This window comes from Athene noctua, chromosome 1, assembly GCF_965140245.1.
Source record: "Athene noctua chromosome 1, bAthNoc1.hap1.1, whole genome shotgun sequence".
Taxonomy (NCBI): domain Eukaryota; kingdom Metazoa; phylum Chordata; class Aves; order Strigiformes; family Strigidae; genus Athene; species Athene noctua.
Window position 1 is genome coordinate 178747896 of NC_134037.1, and position 24696 is coordinate 178772591.

Here is a 24696-nt window from a genome sequence, read left to right on the forward strand (position 1 = left end):
CAAGCTTACAAAAAATGTCTTACAAGTTTTCTGTGGCTCATACTGATATAGGATTGGATTAGAGAAGATCCAAATAAAAACAGCTGAAGTATTCTCTAGTATTTTGTGTTTCTTTGGAGAAACCATATTTCAGAATTTTCCAGAAGAAAATAATCTTTTCATGGTGATTTGGCTGTATGGTTGAAGCCTAGTTACATTATATTAAAAGGGTATACAAAGTGTAAGGGCCTGCAGAGTACTCTGAAATATGCTTACATTCCCATAATGTCTTTGAAATTATAATATTTCATCAAATCAGGCTTAAAGTTTATTTTTAAAATTTCGTTACTTTTTTCAGTATTTCTCAGATCAAGGATGCCTCTTCCAGGTAAGAACTGCTTATCATATTGGAATCACTCTGAAACCCGCATATACAAGAGGTGGAAGCTGTCTTAAAATCTATGGCGTCAAGGGGACCTGGTTTAGATTTAGTGGTTGAAATGTGAGGTCATTCACTTAAGGGCTGGGTTCCTGAGGCATAGTCCCTTGCAAATTATCTGCTAATAACCTGCAATTATCTTTGTGTGGGCTAGGAAAAAATGCAGCATTTTGACCAAGGAAATTTATACCAGGCAAATGTCCCCAAATCAAGTATCAAATAGCATAAAAAATTAGGTTTAGAGATATTTTTAAAGCTGTTAGCACTGTGAAAGCCTACCTCTTTGCAGGCAGGCTGTGTCTGTGAGACAGCTGCTCATTCTGCAGAAACATCTACAGATCGGAGGAGTAGGTGAGACGCTTGTGGTGAGGTGAAGAGCCAAGCGCTGCACTTGGGGATCCGTTTGTGCCCCTTCTCCTGAGGCTCTGTGCGGGGGTCTCCATGGGCATTTGTGAACTTGGTTCTGGAAAGGGATCTCTAGGTCTTTGAGTCTGGTCCAGCTAGTGTCACTGTGGGGATTCCTAGTGAAGGTGCTCACATGGTGTCCTTTTGAGGAGATTCAGCATGCCACAGATGTCCTGCAGTACTTGTCTGGTCCTCCCTGTCCTACCCAAGGGCAGATTGGCCCACAGTGTGTGGTGGTTGTATCTGATCAGGGTGTGAGTATATTTGCTGTAGTCAAAATACCACCAGAAGCCAGTGCAAGAATCCATAGTCAGGAAGTACACTGCAGTCCTTGCTAGGCAGACAGCTAATTCTAGGTTGATTTTTTTTCCAGTATTTTAGAGCATTATAATGTAGTAAAGTCTCTTGCCTTTCTTGTTTCTCCTCTCTTTTCATATACAAGATCCTTCTTCAAGAAACAGCAATCCCTGAGCTCACAACTGGATTATTAGTTTCTGTTCATCCTCCTCTAGTATTTAAATTCAGCTGTTCTTGAACTACCCATGGCAGCTTGGTGACTTCCCGTCCTAAGTGAAAGTTTGCTTTCTACTTCTTTATGTACATAGTATTTCTTTTAAAGAAGAAATTCCATCTGAAACTTCAACTTGAAACCAGAACCAAAAGTGGATTTTGCAATACACTGGGGAAAGTTTCCAAAAGCCACCTTTGGTACATGTGGGTTTGGAAGCTTTGCCTACTCTTTCCTCATGTGGTGGGCTTTTCCTCCGTGCAAATCTAGAATGAGGGGGTTAGGTAGAGAGATTTCTATAACAATTACTGATGGAGCACCAAGCTTTTAGGGCCATTGTAGTTGCATCATTTACCAAATATGCAAGGTAGTAATTTTCAGTGGGGTTTTTTTTGTGAAATAAAGTGAGCTGGCTTGGTGGCCAGAGTTGTTCGTGTTTGTTTTCACTCAATTTTTCAAGCAGAAATGCAGTTTTCAGTAAGGCATTATAGTGTTTCAGAGTAATGACCTTTTTTTACAGCAGGTAAGTGTAGGGATATGTATAAAGGGCTGTGTCAATATTTCTGAATTTAACAGCATTAGGGTCCCTTTCTTTGTCCTGAGGATAAGAGGCATAGCTCATCTCGGATGGCAAAACCTTCTGTCCTGCCCTTTGTCTGCCAGCTCACCTCTTCCACGTTGCCTGTTGGGAGCAGCCTGTGTGCTGGGTTATTCACTGGGCTGTGCCCAGGCACTGCATGGGAAAGGGCTTCGCAGTGTGGACCAGGAGGTGTATTAGCAATGAAGGTCATGGACAAGGCCAGTGCCCTACCTCTGTTTGGGCCACAGCTGAAGAAAAATCCCAAAATCCGGAGGTCCCCAAGGGTGAGCAGTGTAGAAGAGAAGTCAGTGCTGAGGCAGAAACAATGTACTAGAGGGTTGAGGACAGAGGGTATAATATTGGCACTAATGTTTGCTGCAGGCTGCAGCAGTGAGTCTGCTTAAGGTATGGGGCTTTTGTTTGGTTTTGTTTGTATGTTTTTAAATCTTGTGCCGTAGACTAAGACCAGGACTGAAAAGGTGAGCAAGTGGCTTAAAGCTGGCGTAACTTCTCTACTGCAGAATGTGTGCTAAGCTGCTTAGATATGGGCTTCCCATAGGGTATTGCTAAGTGTGAGTATGTTTCTGTTAAGATTTCAACTTAGCTGGGCGGCATTGGCTTTTGATTGATTGATTTCTGTTTTGCTGTTCAGAGAATTTTCCACTTTTCTTTTCAATTCCCTCCTGGATCTGTAATTTCATGCTGCTGGGGTTGATCACATTATATTACTGTGGGTAGTAGCTAGGAAAAATTATGACCTTTCTCATGATCATCAAAGGAAACAGTGCTGAAAAATCGCCCAAATCAGTACTAGAAAGGTATGAAAAAAGCAATTCTTAGATGATTTGGGTGACTGCAAGGTGCTGTACATTCTGTATGGATTTCGGCTTATTGGACACTCAGCACATGTGTCTGTCTTTTTTTTTCTATGAATAGTGGACAAGAAAGGAAGTCTAAGACTTCCCACCCTACAAACAAATGCCAGTGTTTGGGAGTGGCTTGTTGTATTCCTGTTGGGTTTTTTTTCCGGAGTCAAAACAAGGCTTCTTCAAAAAGCTGTCAGCAGCAGCAAAGGCACTAGAATCATTCATCTGGAGACTTGAGGGTACAGCACTTTCTGTTATAGCAGATAATTTTCTCTGTCACTTTTGAAGTTGCAAAAACTTTGTGAGTTTCAAAAATTGTGAGTTGAGGATTTAATTACTTTCTGACATAAAGAATGGGAAATAACACACTAATGACACACAGGAAGAAAGTTCTGGCAAGATGGGGTCTTCTGTAGGCTGTTGTCCTGTGGTCCTGTTCACAAGAGTGCTGTTTGACTCAGAAATTCTGTTTAAACTGTAGATAATTTTTTAACATACTCTAAGTTTGTCACCTAGCTGCAAGATAAATTTAAAGCTTCAATACAACAAGCTTCAGGTGGACTTATTTATTATCTGCTTTAATTTTTAAGTCTGTGAAAAAAAGCTTGTGGAATATTGTATGTATTAGTTTAGTCCATTTTTTAGAAAGCAATGTAACATTTTCTTCTAAATGCATGCAATGTTCTTAAATTATCATGTGGTTCACTTTTATACAAGAACTGCATGCAATCTTCTCAGACAACAACTTCAGAAACTTCAAATAGAAATTTGCTTTCTATGGTTTAGTGCTCATGTCTGATATGTTGGAAACCTAAATAAGATCTACAGTGCTTCCTGTGTGTGGTACAGTGCTGTGGGATGGTGGAAGTTGCTACTGCATTGGGATGTAGAAGAGTACAGTGAATGTATGAAAGTTGAAAGGGAGGACAAGAGTTAGAGGTTTTTACATGGGGAAGAATTTGTCTGAAGCTATCTCCTGTCCCTGATACCTGCTCAATGTAGAAGATCTTCTCGAATTTGCAGATGACACCAAATCATGGGAGCAGTCGACATGCTTGAAGGCTGGGCTGATGTTCAGAGGGACCCAGACAGGAACCTTAGTAAATCCAGCAAGGGCAAACACCAGTTCTGTCCATGGGAATGAGGAATTGCTGGCAGATCAGGACTGAGTCCTGATGGGTTTGAGAGCAACTCTGCTGAAAAGGACCTGGGGGTCCTGGTGGGCAGCAAGCTAAACATGACCCAGTCTTGTCACCTGGCATCAAACACAGTCAACAGCATCCTGGGCTGCATTAATAGCCTGCAGATTGAGGGAAGTGATAATCCTCCTTTCCTTGGCACTCATTAGTCCACATCTAGAATACAGCATCCCATTTTGTGGATGGGATGTGGATTTTTTGTAAAAGAAAGACATTGATAAACTGGAACAAGTTCTGTGGCTATGGAAGCTGGAGCACGTCCCATGACCTTCCAATACATAGAAGAAGGTTATCCGAAAGACAGAGCCAGGCTGTCCACAGTGGCACCTGATGGGAAGAACAGAGAAGAGATGTTGGGACTTGAAAAGAAAGTTTCAGACTATGTATAAGGGAATTTTTTGTCACTATAAGGGCAGTCAAGCAGCAGGTTGCTCATGAGCTTGTGTGATCTCTGTCCTTGGAGGTTTTCAAGATCCAACTGGGCAAATGGCCTTGAACAGCTCGGTCTGACACCAGAGGTGGCTCTGCTTTGAGCCGGAGATTGGAGTAGAGACCTCCTGAGGTCCCTCCCAGCCCATGTGGCTCTGCGATCCTGTCCTGGGACAAAGCTTGGTGCCAAAACGTAACTTATTTTCCTTATTTTTTGGTACATGCTTACAAACAAATGGTTTTGCCTCTAGTGCATCAACTACCTGTCTATAAAGTGGAGGTAATGCTACTTGTCTAGCTTAGTGGTGTTTCAAGATAAAATATATGAAAGGCTATGATATTTTGGATGCTTTGGCAAAATAGATACAGACAATGAAGCAGTTCGGCCTTCAAAGTCTGCCTAAGAAGCCGATACAGGAGTATTGTGCATCTTCTCAAGCACTAACTATGAAGTCCTGGAAAGCTGTTTTCTGTGGGTTTACTTTCATTGAAATTCTTTGTGTACTGCCAAAGAAGTTGATCACCTTAAAAGATAGTCAGCTGTGTCAAAATGTATTAGTGTTAGCAACAGCTCTGTCAGCAGGCTTTCTATATGCTTCTGCCAATTACGGTAACATTTGTCATATTTTCCTAGCTAATATTTTTCTTCCTGCTATCATTGTTTCTGGGGGCTTCTTGACAGAGGGGAAGCAGACTTAAATGCCTTTACATCAGGAGCACTGTACCTGGTTCTGCCCTGTACATCAAATCTACAGCTTATTGATGGATAAATTGAGAAGTTTTTTTATTTGTTTTACATTTTTTTTTACTGCCTATCTTTCAGCTTTGGTGATCTTTAGTAAGAGATTTGCAAAGCTGTCCTACAATTTTCACACATAAATAAGGAATTAACCTCTTTTTAAAAGAAACAAAATAATATTCATTGGAAGATTTACTGAAAATTAATTTCATTTTGTAGCATTTCAACTTACAATATGCAGAGGTGTATACACAGAAGTTTTAAGAAATCTTTGGAGCTTGAGATTTAGAATATTCTAATATTCTGTATACCTTTTTTTAACTGTTTCTTCTTTTTCTTTTCACTCTCCACCTGCCTTTTTTTTTTTCTGCAGGAAATAAAGAAGGACATGAAGAAAGAAAATACTGCCAACAAACCACCAGAGAAGCCTATAAATGAAGTTTCCAATGGAAGCCCTTTATTGTTGTCTGAGACAATTATTAGAACCAACAAAAAAGGTATAGTATATGGAAGCTTAAATGCAGATTAAGTTCAGACCTCTAAAAGAACAAAGTGTAAACCTTCCTTGTTTCTAGAAATAAAGCTAGAGTCTAACTGTAAAGGCATAGCAGGAATAATTTAAAAAAATTTAAAATCTCATTGTCCTCTTAGACTGGTATATAGATGCATGAATATGTCTAATATTTCCACATTAATTTGCACAGACATCCCTTTCTTAAGGAAATCCTTCCTGGATACATTTAATTAAGAAAAGCTGTATAAGGAGATTACTAAAGCTTATTAAAGTAAGAAACTGACAGCTTGCATATATGGAGGTTTTTGCATAGTGATGTCATACATTTATGTATTCATGTTCTATCTGGGACAGAGACTGGTTACTGACAGAGAACTTTAAAAAAAAAATAAAAAAAAAAAAGTGGAAAACATAAAGCTTAATGCATTAGTTTCCTGGGAAGTGTCTATCACTGTCTTCCATTTCAGACTGGAATGTGTGTTCTTCGTGTCTGGCTTGATTCCCAATGCAGATTCCTATGTAGGGTTTAGAGCTGCTAAAATGAAAGCCTCCAGATCTTCTGTCTCTTTCCCTAGCTCCCAGTCCTGCTCTCAGAAATATCAGAACAAAAGAAAAAACTGGCAATAGAAAAGCTGGATTTTTCTTTAGGTTATGTCTATGCTCCCATTTGTGGGAGGACAATTGTCTGTGTGCAAGAGATGGGCTGTGTTTTTTTTGTGTTTTTGGAGAATTCACTGGATGGTTTCTTGATTGCTGTCTTATACAGAATAATCTGTTGTCATTAATCATTGCTGTAATGTAATTTTCATTTTGGCATGTCTACTGTATTGTTAGGACTATGCATATGGAAATTTCCGTATTATCAGCAAATACTGTATTTGAGCTGCAGTTTGACTAGAGGTCTTAAACCTAAGGTTTGCAATTGCAAGTGAGGAAGATTTAATAATTTCTACAGAATGTATGACTTCCTTTAAAATGTGAGGGGGAGTAATGCCCACCTCTTTTGTAAGGATTTATGTCCTCTGAAAGAAAAAATTGGAAATAAATTTCAGAAAGCTTTGTCTTTTGAGTTTGTAATGTCATCTTGAATCTGGAGGCATGTCCAACATTTCTGCTTTGGGTCATAGGTTTTTCAAACAACAGCAGAATTAAATTACCAAGAATTACTCTTTTTCATGGCTGGTATACGGAACCATATGAGGAGTTGGGAAATTATCTAGGGACCAAGTCTGTTCCATATTGCTTCAGCTGCTATTTGGAGAAGGCTAATAGCTGTGGCAGATGCAGAGATTCGGTTCAGTCACAAGGGGATAACACTCCAAATATGATACTTAGAGCACAGACTTTCTCCTCTTCTTTCTTCCCTCTAGCTCAGAAGCTTTAAAGGATTCAGGAGATGAAGAAGTTTTCTTTTTATGTCTGTAGCTGGAGAATACAAAGCTTCATATTTATTGAAAGGAGAGAAGCAAAGACTGACATGAAGATCTGTAGCTTGAGGAAGGGGTTAGGTTTGGAAACAGCAGATTTCATATTAGGAAGTTATTGCATTGGATTTTGTTGGTGGGGATTGCACTTCTCATGGCTACCTCTACACAGTGTCAGGGTTATTAAACTTTTCATTTTGGCTGCTTCTCCACAGCTGTTTCCATTGCTGCAGAGAAAGCAGTTGCAGCATGCTGTACTCCAGCAGTACAGCTAAAGATGCATAACAAGGCCAAGAGAAATTCCCCTCTTTTTTCCTGGGGTAGGTTTGAGCATGGTGCCAAAGCAACCTTGTTTGATGACACAGTAATACAGAATCTTCTAATATCTATGTGGCACATCTCCTTGTGGAAAGTGTTGCAATATTTTACTGAAGAGGGAGCCTTTAAAGCCACAGGGATTATTTTCTTTTGAGTGTTCTTGTGCTGTGATTTTTATTAAACCCTATTTCAATCTGTTTACTGATAACTGAATGTGACCTGACCTGAAAGAGGAGGGTACTTTTCTTTTTTTTCCTCCATGTTGTTAGAAAGTGAGGAGAGGGATGCATTATCAAGGTCTTTAGTCACTCTTCAGCAGTGAAAACAGTAAGCAATATTATTTATTTGCTTGCGCAATGTAATCTTACTGCTTGGAACTTCAGAGCAGATCCAGTGGTGTAGGAGTGAAGCGTTCTGTGCTGGTCCATTGTTTTTATTACCAAGATGATGCTAAGCGCTTTTCTACTGCTGTGGTGTTATGTTGCGTAGCTTAACTGTTTAACTTGTTTGACCTAATTTAAGTGGCAGCACTTTAGCAGGCATCTACATTTTGCGCAGAAGAATCTTGGCCTCTCAGGCTTCTGGCTTGTAGAGAGTTTTTCCTTGAGGAATACTGACAAGTGTCCAACAGTGGTATTAAAGGAAAAAAGCTAAATTATTTGTAAGAAACATCTAGGTAGCTAAGAGGAAAAGAATGGATTTCTGAACAAAAAAGATATTTAGGATCCAACTTTATATCTTGTTTGTGCTAATTATTTCTAAGTACTATATTGAAATTAGGGCTTCTTATAATAAAATCAGTGTAAATTGAAATGTCTCTTGTAAAGGCTTATTTCGTCAAATAAGTAATGGACATTACTACTTCACTGGTAGTAGCCTACCTGGGTTAGTACTTCCATTACATAGTGAGGGTGGCAACTGATTTTTGTGTTATTAGTTGTAGATCACCATCTGTGAATCATTCAGATTTTTGTTAGAAAGGCAAGGAGAAGATGGAAGGATTTGATTTTGTCTGCTTTTCACTGGAGGCAGTAAAAACTGGAGTTCTCGTTCTTTAATGTTTCTTTGTTGACTACAAATACTAGTGACCTAATGGAAACAAAAGGTAGAAAAGGCTGCTTTGGTGTACATAGTTTAGGAAACTGTTACACTTGGCCTTAATATATTTGTGAGAGTTAATATTTGTAGGTATTTCCTCCCTTCACAGGGTTGTAAGTATGATCTAGAGGTTAGGGCTACACCTAAAAAATAATGGGTTTATTTTCTAGGTCTGCCACAGAGTTGCATTGTAACTTTTGCTAAATCACTTAAACTCTGTTGACCAAATTACCTCGTTTAATTTCTAAGATCAGGTATATTAATATATATTGATTTTTTCAGAGGGAGAGGTTTTTTCTTCTGATTTATTGCAATGGTATATCCAAGTTTATTCATAACTTCAAAATATTTCAGGTGTCTCTGCCTCAGGCTGCCTATTGGCAAAACCTTGGTTTACACCTGACTCAAAGATGTTGAGATCCGCTATAGCATGGTAGTGATGGCAATTAATATCTAGGAAGGTGAGCATTTTAATATAGTATTCCAGTGAGTTCATGCTTCATCTCTGAAAGGCTCAAAAAAGGAACGTTTGCTTGAGTGTAGAGGTAGGGTTAGGGAAATATAAAGTCCTTGTGCTTTCCCTGATAGTTGCCTCGGCTGCAGCAGCTCTAGGCTAGTTTTGATGGGTGCTTCAGGAGCTGCATTATCAGCCCCTGTCTAGGGAAAAAGGCCATGGCACTGCGCAATCGTTCTGAAGCTGTATGAATGTCAGCTGTGGTTGGCTTGCATATCCTTTGCCAGAACCTGAGAGGGATTATTTTTTTGCTTCTTCCTATAGTTCATATGCCAAAAAAAAATCCTTTCCTCATCAGGTGTGGGTTTTTTAGTGTATCTTTTGACTGCTTCAGAATTTTTGGTTGGCGTATAAGACTATTGTTCTAAAATTTTTGTAAAGCCGACTTAAAAAAAAAAATCCTTTTTTTCTATTTAGGATTGGTATTATTGCACCCTAGTAATAACAGGTTGGGAAAAGCTTTTCTTCCCTGAGAACATTTTCAGATTGTTTAAAGAAAGCAAAATTACTGCTATTGTTACTATTATTTAGTAATGTAAGAAAATTACAGTCAGGTCTTGGAACAGGAAAACACTGAAAGATAACTCTGTTTTTTCCTTAAATGCTTTTCCAACATGGTGAAATTCCACCTTTTCTAAGTTGACTTTCAACATCTAAAACCAGATCTGAAGTTGTGCAACTGTTTCAGATATGTCATAAATTCAGTACGTTCTTCATCCAGGTATAAAGGGACATAATGGAAACTTGCATGCAGTGAGCTTAAATGTTAAATGGCTATGGATTATTTTAGGGTAGTTTTGTTCTGTTTTTTAAGTATTCCGTTCATTGTGCTATTTTGTGTGTCTGGGAATAGGAGACCACTTGCATAGGCCAAATTGCAAAACTGGAGTAGATAGGCTGTATTTTGTGAGTAAACTAACAATTGATCTACAAGTAAACATATTTGAGGAGAAGAGATACTGCCTTGCCAGATGTGTTTGTTTTATATAAACTGTAAATGCAGTCTGCATTGCGGTTATTCAAGCCAGCAAATCTGGAACAGTTCATCGTGTGTTACATGTTCTTAATCAGAGCCAAACACTGCAATCAAGAACATGTTTTTTCTAGTTCTCCTGAGAATTATATATTTTACCTTCCACCCTACATTTAAATGATAAAGGGTGATTTGCATCCTATCCTAAAAGGGAGAGTTTTGTGAAAGTAGGTTTGATGATATAATAGGTTTATATTAATAACAAGTCTGTTGTATGCAAAATTGAGATTTGTGTCTATTTTTGTAAATTAGAGAAATGGGAAAAGTATTTTACCAGAAAAATGCTGCATCATTTGGTTCAATACTTTTATGATTATTTGGATATGAAAAGACACCCTATTTATTAAAAAGACAAGCTGTTGATAACTCGACATATGAGTATGTCAACTCTAAGCTACGATTCTGGTCGTATTTTTCAACAGAAAAGCAAACCTCAAAATTTCCTTCCTAAAATCTTTTCTTACTAAACCTAGTGCAAATGACTGCCCTAGTTGTGTGCCAGTCATGCTTGATGAAGTGTCTGACCCTCAGTATCCTCAGCTTTGGCTTTCCTTTCCAACACAGGAAGTTTGAAGGCATTGATCTGTCTTTTGGTTGGATTATCTTTCTGCTGTTTATATGTTCAGGCCTTCTCCACAGACAGGCTTTGGTGTTCCCTTGCAAATACTGCCAACTTCAGAGAAATTATAGCTAGCATGAAAAAAAAAAAACCAACCTTTTCGCTTTTAAGATCAGCTAATTGGTGTATAATCAGTATACAGTTTACACAAATATGCACAAGAACATACTTCTCAGCCTGTTAAGGTTAAATATGCACACAACATGACACAAACCCAAAATGAGACATAAAAAATTAATGGCACGGGAAACTCAAATTCAGCAAAATATTTATTCTTTGAGTTTAAATGCCATATCTGCATATGCATAAGTAGCGTCTCAGATAATACATGTTTCCTTTAAAGGTAGTTTCTTGAAAACAAGTACTTGGATAATTTTTATGCTCCGGTAAGCTACGCAGTACTAAAAGGTACTGCTTTCAGTTCAGAGAGGCGGAAAAAGACACTGGTTTGTGTTGGACATGTGGATGACAGCCAGAAAGAAACTTGGTGTGTGTGATGTGTGATCTGTGGGGGTTTAACAACTTTTTTCTGGATGCATGAGAGAAGGACTCTAATCCCTGCTAGAGGAAAGATCTCTACTTGGTGAAGTTCCCTTCTGATTATTAAAAACAGTATATTATTTTATACATGCCACCTATAGAGAATACATGAAAAAATTATTCTCTCTAGCATTTCAGTTTCATGATTCTCCCCTTTTGATGAAAATTAATTCTCAATTGTGAAAGTGAGGGGACACTTAATGTGCATGGAATATAGCTAATCTTGGAGCTGCATTTAGATGAGGGGTAGCTGTTTAATGTGTGAACATCCTTCCGTGCATCATGGGGCTATGCTTTTGGATTCAGCATCCTTTCATATAAATGAATTTATATAGTAAGGGAAATCATAAAACAGTGCAGTTTAAAATTACTGCGTTATCTGTCTGATGCCATGAGTTTAGTTCTTTTGGGGTTTGTCTTGTAGTTGTAACTATACTGTGAAATCTGCCTAAAATAGTCTTAGCCAGTAAAATAGGAATTTAGAGATAGGTGTTACAGTTGTTCGAAATTTGAGACTACTCTGTCGACCATTTACTTTTATTTTTGTCTAGAAGAAATATCTCAGTGTTGTGTTCATGGCAAAAGTGGAATGGGTGCTCACTCATTCTTTTCAAGCAGCTCTTGTTTACGAGTCCTATTTAAATAATGATTTAATATATTTAAAATCTAAACTTTTTCTGTTATGGTCATTTTCTGCCCTAGTTTTCAGTTAAGGTTTCATTATCCAGATTCCAATAGCTTATTCCAGTGGAAGAATTTATTTTCCTGATGTTTACTGTGCAGTGCCCCCATTATCTTTTTATCTCAAGTGCCTCCCCTTTCTTTTCAATTACTCTTTCCTCCTACTCTACAAAATGCACAAATGATGCACCCTGATGTAGCTTCTCCAGTTTTGCAGAGTTGAGTCCAGCCACTGGTGTGGGATCCAAGTGAGTAGCATGAGGCTCTGTGTAGGAGCAGCCTGTAAAAGTCAGGTGTAGAATTCCCTCTTGGTTTGAATTGGAATTCTAAGTTAATTCTATCCTCTGGGCTACTTCCGTTTGCCCAGATGGCTATCTTCTTGTGTATCATATGTTTAGCTCTAGGAATTCCATTATGGACTGCACTGTAAAAACAGTGGACAAAATTACAGCCACTGCATCAAGGAGCTAACTATATATACACCTGTGTGTATATACATATGTATGCAACAAGGTAACAGATAACCAAAAATAGAATACAAGGAAAGATGCATGATTTGGATGACTGCTAGCAGGCTAACTGTTTTCAGGTTTCTTGCAGACAGAGGACACTTGTTTTAATGACAGGTTTAAATCTGGACCTGTGTTTGGAAATTGGGAGGAAGGTATGAAAAAAAAGTGTCACAATGCTGGGTTTAAAATTTAATAGGCACTACAGGATGCTGACACCCAGAACAGAGAAGAAGCAGAAGATGACCTTTTCATATAGAGTCTGAAGAGATGTGGGAGAGCAGTCACTGATCAGCGTTCTGAGCAGCTTACAGATGAAACAGAGGGAGGTAGTTATGGAGACAAATGAAGACATGAGTTAGGTTTGTTGGTTGTTTTTTTTTTTTAAAATGTAGATCCAGAAGTATCAATGGGAAAGGAGAGATAAGTGAGTTTTTAAGGAAGAGAATGAGACGAAACAGGTGAAGGGGTGGAACAGGGCTACAGGGACAGTTGAAAGAACAAGGAGAATAAAGTCTTTTTACAAGTAATTTATGCAAATTATCTCAAAAATGCTTCACTTGAAGAAATAGTTTATGGAGTTGCATTTTCTCTTTTCTGAACACTTATGAACTTTTGTTTAATCAGTTTGTTTCCTTTCTAAAAGCTTTGCAATATGTTTTACACATCTGAAGTACAAAATGAAGTCGATATACCTTCTAACAGTTCTATGAGAATTTGATTGTTCACTCTTATCACAGTATATGATAACTGTCCAAAAGGTACTAGTCAGGAACAAATGTGTTGTCAAATTCAGGTGTAAAATGTCTTTCTGTTAGCAGTTATATTGAGATCTCCTTTAATGCAAGCCAAAACCAAATAATAGTAAATGCTAGAGCCATTCTTGTTAAAGTAACAACAGCAATGAGTTTGAAAGTTGCTCGTCTTAAAACTAAGTTTCACCATCACAAAAGAGACTTTATTTTTCCACAAGCTTCTTCAGAGAATTGTCTCCCTGCTGCCAGCAGTTCCCTCCTCACTGCGGTAGGATAAGTCCCTTGGCATCTAGCAAGGCCCAGCTGCCTTTGAGGTCTATCCCTGACCTGTCTCTTGATGGTAGTTGGCTATGTCTGTCTTCTTTAGCCTTCCATCTGGGTGGTGTGGGATTTTCAAGAACAGAGCAGCTAACTTGATTTGAAAATTAGCAAACCAACCTTTCACCCGTCCCCTCTCACAACTTTCTGTGATTAAAGAATGGCAGAAGGATGGGCAGGGTGGCTCATCTGAAACTTAGCCTTGGAGTGAGTCACTGGGATCATTTCCCAGTGCTTAACCGGGGGTATTTATGCCTCATATCTGGCAGCTGTGATAGGAGAGAGTCAGACTTCCAATTCTGTGGTAGAGACAATGAAAGCAAAGGAGCAATGCAGGGATACCGTTGTGGAATATAAAATATAACACTATCTAGAAGGAAAATTTGGGGTCAAGAGAGTATTCTTTGACTGTGCAAGCTAATATCTTTTCCATTAGCTCTGAAACTTTGTCGATACTTTAAACTGAGTCAAGAAGGCTTGTCTTATTCCTGGAGTTAATCTTGATGAAACTGTACCTGCTAATTTAAATACTCCCATCTAAGTGTGCTCTCACAGGCACAGGCAGATCCTTAGCTCAGTGCTACTTTACCTTTGCTTGCTGGGATGGTGCTGTGTTGCTTTTATGGGGACAGGGAACTGGTATTAGCCTTCCCTGCTGTGCTGGAATTGGGTCTGTGTGGCTGTTGACATCTTTCTCCCATTGCCTGTAGGTAGTGATAAGAGCCAGCCGTTCTATGGTAAGTTACGGTACTAATCAGTGTACTGAGGCAGTTGCAGGTTTCTGGCTCCTTTTGACAACCATAGAAACCTTTGAATGGTTTCTGGGGTTGTAGGTGAGAAGGAGGGCCTGTCAACAGCTCCCTTGGGTCTCCTTCAAATTGCTGGGTCACGTGACATGAATTGGAGACCTAAACAATTTATATGGATAATTGGTCTGAGAATTTGTTCTTAACCCAATAAGCACTCCTCTGTGAAGAAGATTTTTGAATGTATGTGAAAGTTAATGTAAACATATGCCTTTGCTTTTTTTTGTGATTGTATTTTTTAAAAACAGCTCCATACTTGTGGTCTCTGCACTGGAATAGTGACTTGTTCTGCTGCTGCTGAATCACTTCAGTGCAGGAAACTTTTTGACTTCTGTCTACTTGGATCAGAAGGAAACTACAGTCATTACTCAAGACCTTCCTCTTCTGATGAAATGGCATTTATAAACCCAAGTTAGGATAAACTTCTGCAGACAGTGGCAAGAATGTACACAGCAAAAATGAACCGTGCCTTCTGGTAGGAAGGATCATCACTGCTTTGGTGGTTTAGGAGAGCTGAGCAGAGAGTTCTGCTTAGAAGTATGCTGTGGGAGGGACCTCTGTGAACCAGCTGCCAGTCCGGGATTTGGTTAGGAGTGTGTGTCTGTGGAGGTGATTTAACTCCGAAAGCTCTTTGCACAGGCATTTTTCACCTGTTGTCTTGTCCTACCTTCATTTCCACCTGAATGTATGCAACATCTTTGCTGCTGGCTGCAAGTGACAAGAAACTATACGAAAGTGTTGCCCGTAAGGCACATTGTTTGTGCTGGTTTATGATCTGTGATAGATTCAGTGAGACATGTTGCTTCCAGAAGTTGATATAGGCTTTAAAATCTTTCTTCTGATAAAGTGACATGCCTGGAGTGAACTTGTCACTGCATTAATTTTAATTATTTTTCACACACAGTGTGAAATACTTCATCTGATTAAAAGCTTCTGAAGTTAGGAGTTTGTTTTGGTGTAACTAGATTTGAAATACACATAGAGTCAGTGTTGATAATGCATGACTTGGATTGTTCTGAGTAGGATGGCATTATTAGCTATGTAGGCTCTCAGTTTTCAGATTCATAGAATCACAGTATGGTTTGGAAGAGACCTTAAAGATCATCTATTTCCAGCCCCCCTTCCACTAGACCAGGTTGCTCAAAGCCCTGTCCTTCCCAGCCTTGAACACTTCCAGGGAGGGGGCATCCACAGCTTCTCTGGGCAACCTGCTCCAGTGCCTCATCACCCTCACAGTGAAGAATTTCTTCCTTACATCTAATCTAAATCTCCCCTCTTTCAGTTTAAAACCGTTACCCAGTGTCCTATCACTACATGCCCTTATAGAAAGTCCCTCTCCAGATTTCCTGTAGGCCCCTTTTAGGTACTGGAAGGCCCCTATAAGATCTCCCCAGAGCCGTCTCTTCTCCAGGCTGAACAACCCCAACTCTGTCAGTCTGTCTTCATAATGTGCTCCAGCCCCCTGATCATCTTCGTGGCCTCCTCTGGACCCACTCAAGCAGGTCCATGTCTTTCTGATGTTGGGGACCCCAGAGCTGAACGTGATGCTCCAGGTAGGGTCTCACAAGAGCGCAGTAGAGGGGGATAGTCACCTCCTTTGACCTGCTGGACATGCTGCTTTTGATGCAGCCCAGGATATGGTTGTCTTTCTGAGCTGCAAGTGCACATTGCTGGTTCATGTTGAGCTTCTCATTAACCAACACCCCTAAGTCCTTCCCTGCAGGGCTGTTCTCAATCCACTCATTGCCCAGACTGTATTTGTGCATGGAATTGCCTCAGCCCATGTGCAGGACCTTGTATTTTGCCTTGTTGGACTTCATGAGGTTTGCACGGTCCCACCTCTCAAGCCTGTCCCGGTCCCTCTGGATGCCATCCCTTCCCTCCAGCGTGTCGACCGCACCACACAGCTTGGTGTTGTCAGCAAACTTTCTGAGGGTGCACTCAGTCCCACTGTCTGTGTCACCAACAAAGATGTTAAAAAAATGTCTATATTATGTAGTTGCAGTGATTTGAGTAACAAGATACTATGCCTGTAAAGGTATATTTCTTGTTTCCACTGGCATGAAGTTTCCTAAATTTTATTCATTGAATACTTCATGTGTGTTTTACCTTAATTGAGAATTTTCTTCTTCACAGTCTACTCCCAACATTATCAAGGTGCTCACAGCATGGGAAGTTGTGCTGTTTAGTGGTGTATTGTACTATTTACCATATTTTTTATGGTTATCTCGCTGCTTTGCAGTGTTATTTCACAGTTAAGATGTACTGGTATTTTGTAGTAGCTCCTGTTCTATATCTTTCTGTATTCCCTTTTCAATTATAAATACATATTTGTGTCTGTTTCTTGCTTGGTATTAAGTTGTAATATCATCATGTTTAAAAATTCAAAGCATGTTGCTGATTATGGTTAGTTTCCAAGCTCATTGGTAGGGTGGTGGTGCTTGACAGGGGAGTGAAATATGGAAGTGCTGACAAGTGGCTGATTGCTGATTCTTGGCCCCAAGCACAAGATTGTGATACAAAAGATTATTATTATCTGTCACACAGCAGGAGCCGTTATTTCCTAACTTCAGTGCTGACTTTATTTAGAAACTGAAGCGGAGACTGGGCAGAGGTCCTCATGGTGAGAAGTAGCTCCCTGCAGATGCCCAAATTAGCTGGGAATGAGTTTTGAAGTCAGTGGGGGTGTAGTGCCACTAGCATGCTCCTCTGCCTGGGCTGCATCGCCCCAGTGAAGTCCCTCATGGTTTTAGCTGTTACTATAGCATCTGCTGGGGCTGCATCTTCATAAATCTGTCACTCTGTGCCACATACTATTCCCAAGAGTACTGGCACCTGCAAGAACCCCAGGTCACCAGTGGCAGCTCAGGATATATCTGCTTTCCCCCAGCAATACTTAACTGCTCCAGAATCTGTTTCTGATACGCCGTTTTCTCTAGGGACCAGATTTTGTCAGCTTTGTACCTGTATAGTGCTCACCCTGGCACTGTATTCATTGCTCAGGTTTCTTGAGTAGTACCCTACAGTAGATGACAGGAATAACACTGTTTAGTGATCAAAGAGGGTATAGTAGTGTTCCAGCTGTCCAGTAGCTTGAATTTAAGCCACCATATGCATTTAACCTGCTCTCTTCTCTAGGTCATGTATTTTCCTATTGACTGTCATCCTCTGTCACGCATTCATTATGGATATTTCAGTGGTAAAATAACCAAGTACCCTCACACAAGCTTCAGTCAATAGCACCAGATATTCCATTCACTTTAAATAAATATAAATGCTGTAGGTTTGTATTTCCCTACTTCATTTAGTACCACGTGTACCTTGTAGACTTCTGTCAGACTCTTAACCAGATTCCAGATGACCCTCATCTATACAGTCTGGTATCTAGCTCTGCAAAAGCTGCAAGATGCAATATCAGCCATTATTTCTTAATTTTGCAACTACAATCATAAAGCTTGGTATTTTTTCAGGCCTAGGAGTTCTCTGTTAGACTACTGACTCAGCACAGTGTTAACCTAAATTAAACGGGTCATGGTTACTTCTGGGAATTCATAAGAGGTCAGGAAGTGTACAGGAAATGATTTAAATTTAAAAAAGCTCCAGTGACCTAAGGAAAACCAAAAGATTCACTCACGTGCCTGGCAGCTATTGAGCAAATAGAGTAGCGGAAAATAAAAGTAATGAACGTTGAAAGGTTAGCCTGAGGCTGTAGTTTCAGAAACATGTTAAGCTAGCACTGCCACCAAAAAAAGAGCGGTCTTTCCTGTTTTCCTTCTTCCCATGTTCTGGTACAGATGTATGGCTGCATGGTGGGTCAGATTAGAAGAATTATCAGAGTTAACATTAAACTACCAAGAAAAATGCAGTGTTTGTTTTTAATAGCGGGTCAGTTCACAGTCTACCTCCTCACACTGCTTCATAAGCACTTGATCTCACAGGATGGCAAGGAGTGTAGCAGGAGCTGGGAGAAGCAGAGAGAGCAGCAGTGCTGCCTTTTATTTGGCTGCAGATGAAAATCATTCTAAAAGTGCTGTGAGGGTGTGATGACTTTTCAAACTTTTTCAAAGAATGTTCATGTTCATTTGATTAAATCAACTGCTAAAGAAAACAGATGCTCTCTTCTCAGTTTGTATGGTCAACTGTTGTTCTTCACTTCTCTCTTGTACTGGGAAGGTATATGGCTTGGTCAGTGTCTCCAAAAAACAACATTGCCACTGTATATAGAACCCTTCTTATACAAAATCCTTCTCTCCACCCTGCTGTTCATGTTGTAACCACAGAACCTTTCTGGAGATGGATTTTGACACAGCTGGCTTGAGCCAGAGGCCTATTTATTCACAGCTTTTAACTTTGAGGAAGTAACTTCTCATTCATGTACCAAGTGTAATGGAAAAGACAAGAGGAACTCGACAGCTATTTTTAGGAAAAGATAGTGTTTATCTCAGCAATGTTGAGACATTACAAAATTTAAACCTAGACAGATTATTTTTTTAAAAGGTGAAGGAGTTCCTTTTAATATATACCTCAATTGCCCTGTCAGTTCAAGTAGATTTTTATTTCTATGCAGAATGATACTCTCCTGTACATTGTATGAAAAACACACACAAAAAAATGGAAACTGCTAGTGCCATAAAAATAGTGAACCAGATAAAATGCTTTCAAAAGCACAAAGTGCACTTTGAGCACTTTTTTATTAATTTTATTTTCACAAATAACAGTAATAGTTTTACAAATAGAAGTAATATTATTGCACAAATGCATCATCATAACACCTGACACAGTAGTTGTGTAATAGACTCTGTATGATTTAGAAGGAGAGGGTGAGCAGATAAGTAGTGGTGGGTGTGCAGATGACATCAGAAGGGTTATCAAGAAGACAAGGTATGAAACCAGACTGTTTGCCTTTGCTGGGATCAGAAGTCTGGAAAACTCTGTTACAGGAAAACAGAACAGATAAAGAGAGGGCCAGTAAACTATAAGAAATTGCTCAGATAAAAAGAAGCCTTAGGCAGTGTCCTGTTGCTAGTTTATGAAGGTGGTCCAGTGCTAAGACACAGTGATAGTAGTTTGTGTGAGTATTACTGTGGGGTAAAAAGAGAAATATTAGGGAAAGATTTGGTGGCAGGTTCATTAGGGGTTCTTGGATGCAGGTGCATCCTTGCATAGAGTTAGGAGAGCTGTACAAATGATTTCAGGAATTAGTTAATTTGGCAAGAAGATCAGAACTGACATGAAGCCATCACTGCTCACAACATGTTGTCAGAAGTGGAAATGGTTGTGGCCCCATGGGCAGAGACGAAGGGGTATTAGAGTGAAAAGTCACCCATGTATGACATGCCCAGTTGTATCGTGGAGGGGGGAATCCAGGTTAGCTAATGGGTGAGGGAGGCTTGCAGCAAGCAAAGCAACAGAAGTGTTTGTGCGTATGGCTTAGAAGTTGGCATTTGGTATTATGTAGTAAGACTGTTATTTCTGTATAGGAGTCTTTCAGTGTCTAATTTAAAACCCACTGTAAACTAGCAAAAGCCGAAAAGACAAGGTAAATTAAAATCTTTAGAAAGATGGTTGGCAATAGATTCCTTGTTAGGAGACAGAATGTTTAATTTGTTAATCACTTACTATTCTGAATTTTATATGGGGAGTTAACATGCCACATGTAGAAAACAGAATAATGCAAATTAAAAGGCAGACAAGCTTTTTACAAGGACACAAAACCCAACAAGCACATATTCTGCAGTCAGGTTGTAAGAGGTTTTGTGCTGTAAAACTGGGGATACAAGTGTGAACTGACTGTCTGGAAGGAGGCAGAGTGATTAAAATCCAGCACATAAGCTTGGCTGAAGTATGTGCTGTGTTCTAGGGCTTCCCCACCATTTGTGCAATGAAATTCATTGCTTAATGCGAGAGTAGCACACTGCGCAAGTGGTCATTTGAAGTTCATTTGGAAACATCACCTTTGGGATCAAAGGATATTTAATGTGGGAGCAGACACTTTCTGGCTTTTGCAGTCTGTGCTGTAGAGGAGGCAGCTCTTCAGTAGCTGTCTCATTATGTAAAGTATTGGAGTAGATTTCCACCTAAGCTTTTCAGTATAAATACTGGTCCTAATATAGAGAAACTACTATTACTCTGAAGAATATTTTAAAAATAAACTCAGGGAAAGCAGACAGCTGGTTTGCACACAATACAGAAAGCTATGAGGATCTTGTTTTCTTCCTTAGTCTTCTTGTCTAGTTCTTAAACCCCAGAATGTAGTGTGGTAGATAGAACTCCTTTTGAAATAAAAAAAAACCCCTGAGTCCTTGGAGAGAAAAAGACAAATTTGTCTTAAAGAGATTCTTCCTAGATGCCATATATGTTAACGAAACCTTCCATTTTCAGATCCTATAGGAAACCTATTATAAAACTCCTTCCAGAATGTGAAGGCTCTGATGTAATTTTCTGAATCACATTTATTTAAAGTATAAAATTGGTTCTGTCAATATCCCTGTGTTCTGAGAAGATTGCTATTTGCCCTACAGGCCCATTTAAAGGAAGAAAGTGTTAAGAAGTTTAGTTTCTGCTTCAAGCTATACACCCTTGACGAAGAGGGTAATTTCAGTTCCCAGGAGGCAGACAGCATTCAGGGAGATGGGGAATGTAGCCTCCGTGTTGCTATTTCAGGTGCCACTCCAGGGAAGCCATCTGCAGAGACAGGCATATGCCCTAACCCCCTTCCTTAGTTTAGTGCAAAGGATCTGAGCTCAAATACTAGTTTGCATATGAGGGAAAAGAGTCATATTGTTATCATGTAGTAAAGAGAGTGTTATCCTGTGACAATCTGAGTGCCTTTGCTACTAGGAGTTTTATTCCAGTTTCCTAATGGGACAGATCTATTTTGAGAGCATCTGTCCATTTGCCCTCTTCCTCTTGATTTTTCTGAACCCTTTGGACATTACCAGCTAGAGTTGTCCAAAGAGTAGAGGTCTTTAATGCATTTAGAGGAACATAATAGTTCTTTTAAATTGAAAGCTGAATAGAGGAATATGACAGAAATTAGTGCTCCTAACTGAATGAAAACCTCCATTTTGAGGGGCAGCAGCCAGTGGCCAAGTCACACAGGTGTGTTGGCCAGTCAGTATTTATTTTGCTCTGTAGCAGTCCCAGCATCTACTATCATTTTCCAGCTGTACAGGTATAGGATACAGGTGGAAGCTGGGGCAAGGGTTGGTGGGTGTGGGTAGAGGTTGAATGGCACTGAATGTAAATCCATGGTTCTCCAAGCTTCATTAATTCTTCTGCTTATGACACAACTTCTAGAGTCTTTTGGCTGCCCTGTTCCTCATAAAAGCTCGTATAATTTAATAATATGCAGATATACATAAAAGTTTTGCATATTTCTAAGCACGCAAAACAATTTTTTTTCCACTCATACCACCTTTGTCAAAATACAAAGAGGAGTGACAGTGCTGAAGTTTATCATCCTGATTTCTCTTTGAGGTTAACATTAAAAATAAAGGAGTGGCTCTGGAGGATTTTTGGTACAATGGTGAAGGCTTCATTTTCCCTTGTATTTCAGTTACCTGAATGCAAGTCTTACAAATTAACAAGCAAGAGAGGAATGAAGAGCACTGAAGAGAGGCTGTCTGCAGCTCCCTAATGAAATGCCAGTCCTCAGAGTCTGCAGTTCTAGTATTTGCTGTTTCATACCAAGTGACATACAGTGCAGATAAGATCATAAGGGCGTTCAGTTCAGCCTGGTGAGCTGGAGGATGGGTTCTACTAACATGAGGTCTGTAAACAAGAAAAGGCATCAATATATGAAAACAAGTTTCTGCAGGTTTGCCAACAGCTCACACCTAGTTGCAATATTGTACTTTGCTCTCAGCATCTTCACGGGTCAGAGGCTGACTCACAGGAAGGAGAGTGCCTCAGAGCAGCTTGGTTGGATTTTAGCAATCAAGCTGTAGACAACGGAGATTAATAACAGAGAAATAATATAGAATCATGGGGCACATGGGGTTTAAAGTGTGGCCTTAAAATAGAGTGGCAGCATAGCTGAGGTTGAAAGACACCGGTGAAGGCGATCTAGTTCAACCCCCTGCTCAAGCAGGGCAACCTAGAGCCAGTTGCCCAGAACTGCCAAGTTGGGTTTTGAATATCTCCAGGGATGGAGGCTCCACAACCTCTTTGGGCAACCTGCGCCAGTGTGTGACCACCCACCTAGTAAAAACAAACAAACAAACCACCAAACAAAAACCCCCATTACCTATATTCCATTAACAACTTGAGATCCTGGCCCAGTCCAGTGAAATCCCTGCTTTCCTACTTTTATGATTGCTGGCCAGACAGCAAGACAGGAGCTTGTAGTCTTAAATGCTCAAGACACAAGTTTTAAGTTATTGCACAATGAAGCCACACCATGTCTCAGTGCAAACATACTATTCTATATTTACAAAGACTTTTTGGAGGAGAGTGCTCTAAAAAGTGCCATTGTACATGAAAGAAAAAGGTAAATGTGGACAGGATAAGAGGATGTCAGGAAAGGCTGGGGGGAGTGTATGGTGGATAGGGTGAGAGCATGAGTAGAAGTTGGCCATAGAGTCCTTTAGCCAATGCCAAAAGGCTGGAAGGTCAAAGACATATTGTTATAATGCAGTGTCAAGCACTGCTCCAGTGTGTCTGCCTCTCTTTACAGTGCTCTCCTATTAGAGCAGCATCTCTAGCATAGATGGCTCAGATACTGTCATGTGGTCAGCTGGTCCCAGTAATTCATTGCATCCTTTAACTAGCAGCTTTAAACAGAGAAGCTTTTGGAGGCTTATATGTATTACCTTTAACACCACATAACTCCTGTGCTGGACAGCCCTGGAGCACTTTTATTTTCAATTGCCTGTCTTGAAAAATTTCTTTGTGTGATCATGCTATCAGTCCATTTCTCATTTTCATTGTACAGTAGTCATTTAAAACAAAGAATATATGTATGTACACCAAAAATTAAAACAAGGAGAAAACTGAAGATGTGCAAGGTAACTAAGAGGTAAATACAACACTGGAAATAAAGGCAGGTATCATGAATAGAAGAAAACAATCAGTTAATGTGTGTTCAAAATTAGAAGATATCAAGGGTGCCTTTTATAAATAACCTGTTCCTGTATCGTTTGAAATCAGAGAAGCAGTCAGGAGGAGAGAGGGCACATGATAAATGATTCATTTGCTTGCCTCCTCCTTCAGGTTCTTTTCTTTGACAGCTTGAGATAACAGATGTCTTAAAGATTATTAATTCACAGGAAAATAATGCAAGATAATGGGCAGCCAAGACAGTATTCTGGTAGTCTAAATATTTTGTTTCTTATATTTTATTGCTTGTTGGATCTCAAAATATAGAAAAGCTTTTATATCAATGAATGACTTTGCTGACAAACATCTTGGTTCAGTGAGGCTTTCAATGACGAGAAGAGATTGTTCTGTATTAGGACTGTAATCTTCTGTTCATTGTGACTCAACCTTTTGTTACAGTCAACTGGGCATGGGGAAACGTGAAGACTGATTGTTGTGCTATACATTAAAAATAGTGCTTTTTGCAGAACTTTGTGATCATTGGTGAGAACGAATTTCAAAGGATGCTTGTCTTTAACTGTATGAAATCTTTCAAAGTTACTTCAGAACAGCCTGTATTTTCAGCTTCAGTAGGGGGCCATTTCTCTGCAGTCACTATTCACTAAGTTCTTGCCTTAATATGCTAATCTCTTCAGGGATCACTAACTCCCCCCACCCAGGCCTATATTGAAGATACCGAAGAATACTTTAACCTGCGACTTGTTACAGTAAAACTTTTGTAACCCAAACCAAACAGGACTGTGTATTCTTTGTGGGTTTCTACATTGAGAACACGCTGCGTTTAAAATATTTGAAGCAGAATAAGATGTGAAGTCATTATTCTGAGTCAGAAATGGGGTATTTATATACTCCCACTTGAAGAAAAAGGCTAGATACATTGCTGAATGTGGATTTCTATGCTAACTGAAGTGAAAACTGAAGGACTGACAGTTCTGCAGCATTTGCCAGTACTTTGTACTGTAAAAGAAGGGACTGTAGTCTCACAGTGAAGACCAAATAGTCACAGAATCACAGAATCAGATAGGTTGGAATGGACCTTTAAGATCACCTAGTCCAACCATTAACTTAACACTGACAGCTCCCAACTACACCATATCCCTCAGCGCTATGTCGACTCTACTCTTAAACGCCTCCAGGGATTGGGACTCCACCACCTCCCTGGGCAGCAAGTCATCAGATTTGTTGTCATCCCAGCTTCAGGTTAAACTTGATTTGTTGAAAAAGGAGATGAAACAGTGCTGTGTTTGCTTTTGCCTATTGCTATTGAGTCATCATCCTACCTTATCGCACTCTTTACTGAGTATAAATACTTTCTTTGTCTTTT

The 24696-nt window shown here is 39.6% G+C and overlaps 1 protein-coding gene across 5 annotated transcripts in view; it reads left to right on the forward strand.

The window, feature by feature from the left end:
* SH3KBP1 (SH3 domain containing kinase binding protein 1) overlaps positions 1–24696 on the forward strand; it is a 235083-nt gene that overhangs the window by 76812 nt on the left and 133575 nt on the right. For all 5 annotated transcript variants that reach the window (XM_074906362.1, XM_074906343.1, XM_074906371.1 and 2 more), the window contains exon 3: positions 5518–5641. In XM_074906362.1, coding sequence (XP_074762463.1) covers positions 5518–5641 — 124 coding nt within the window. The remainder of the gene's footprint in view (positions 1–5517; positions 5642–24696) is intronic.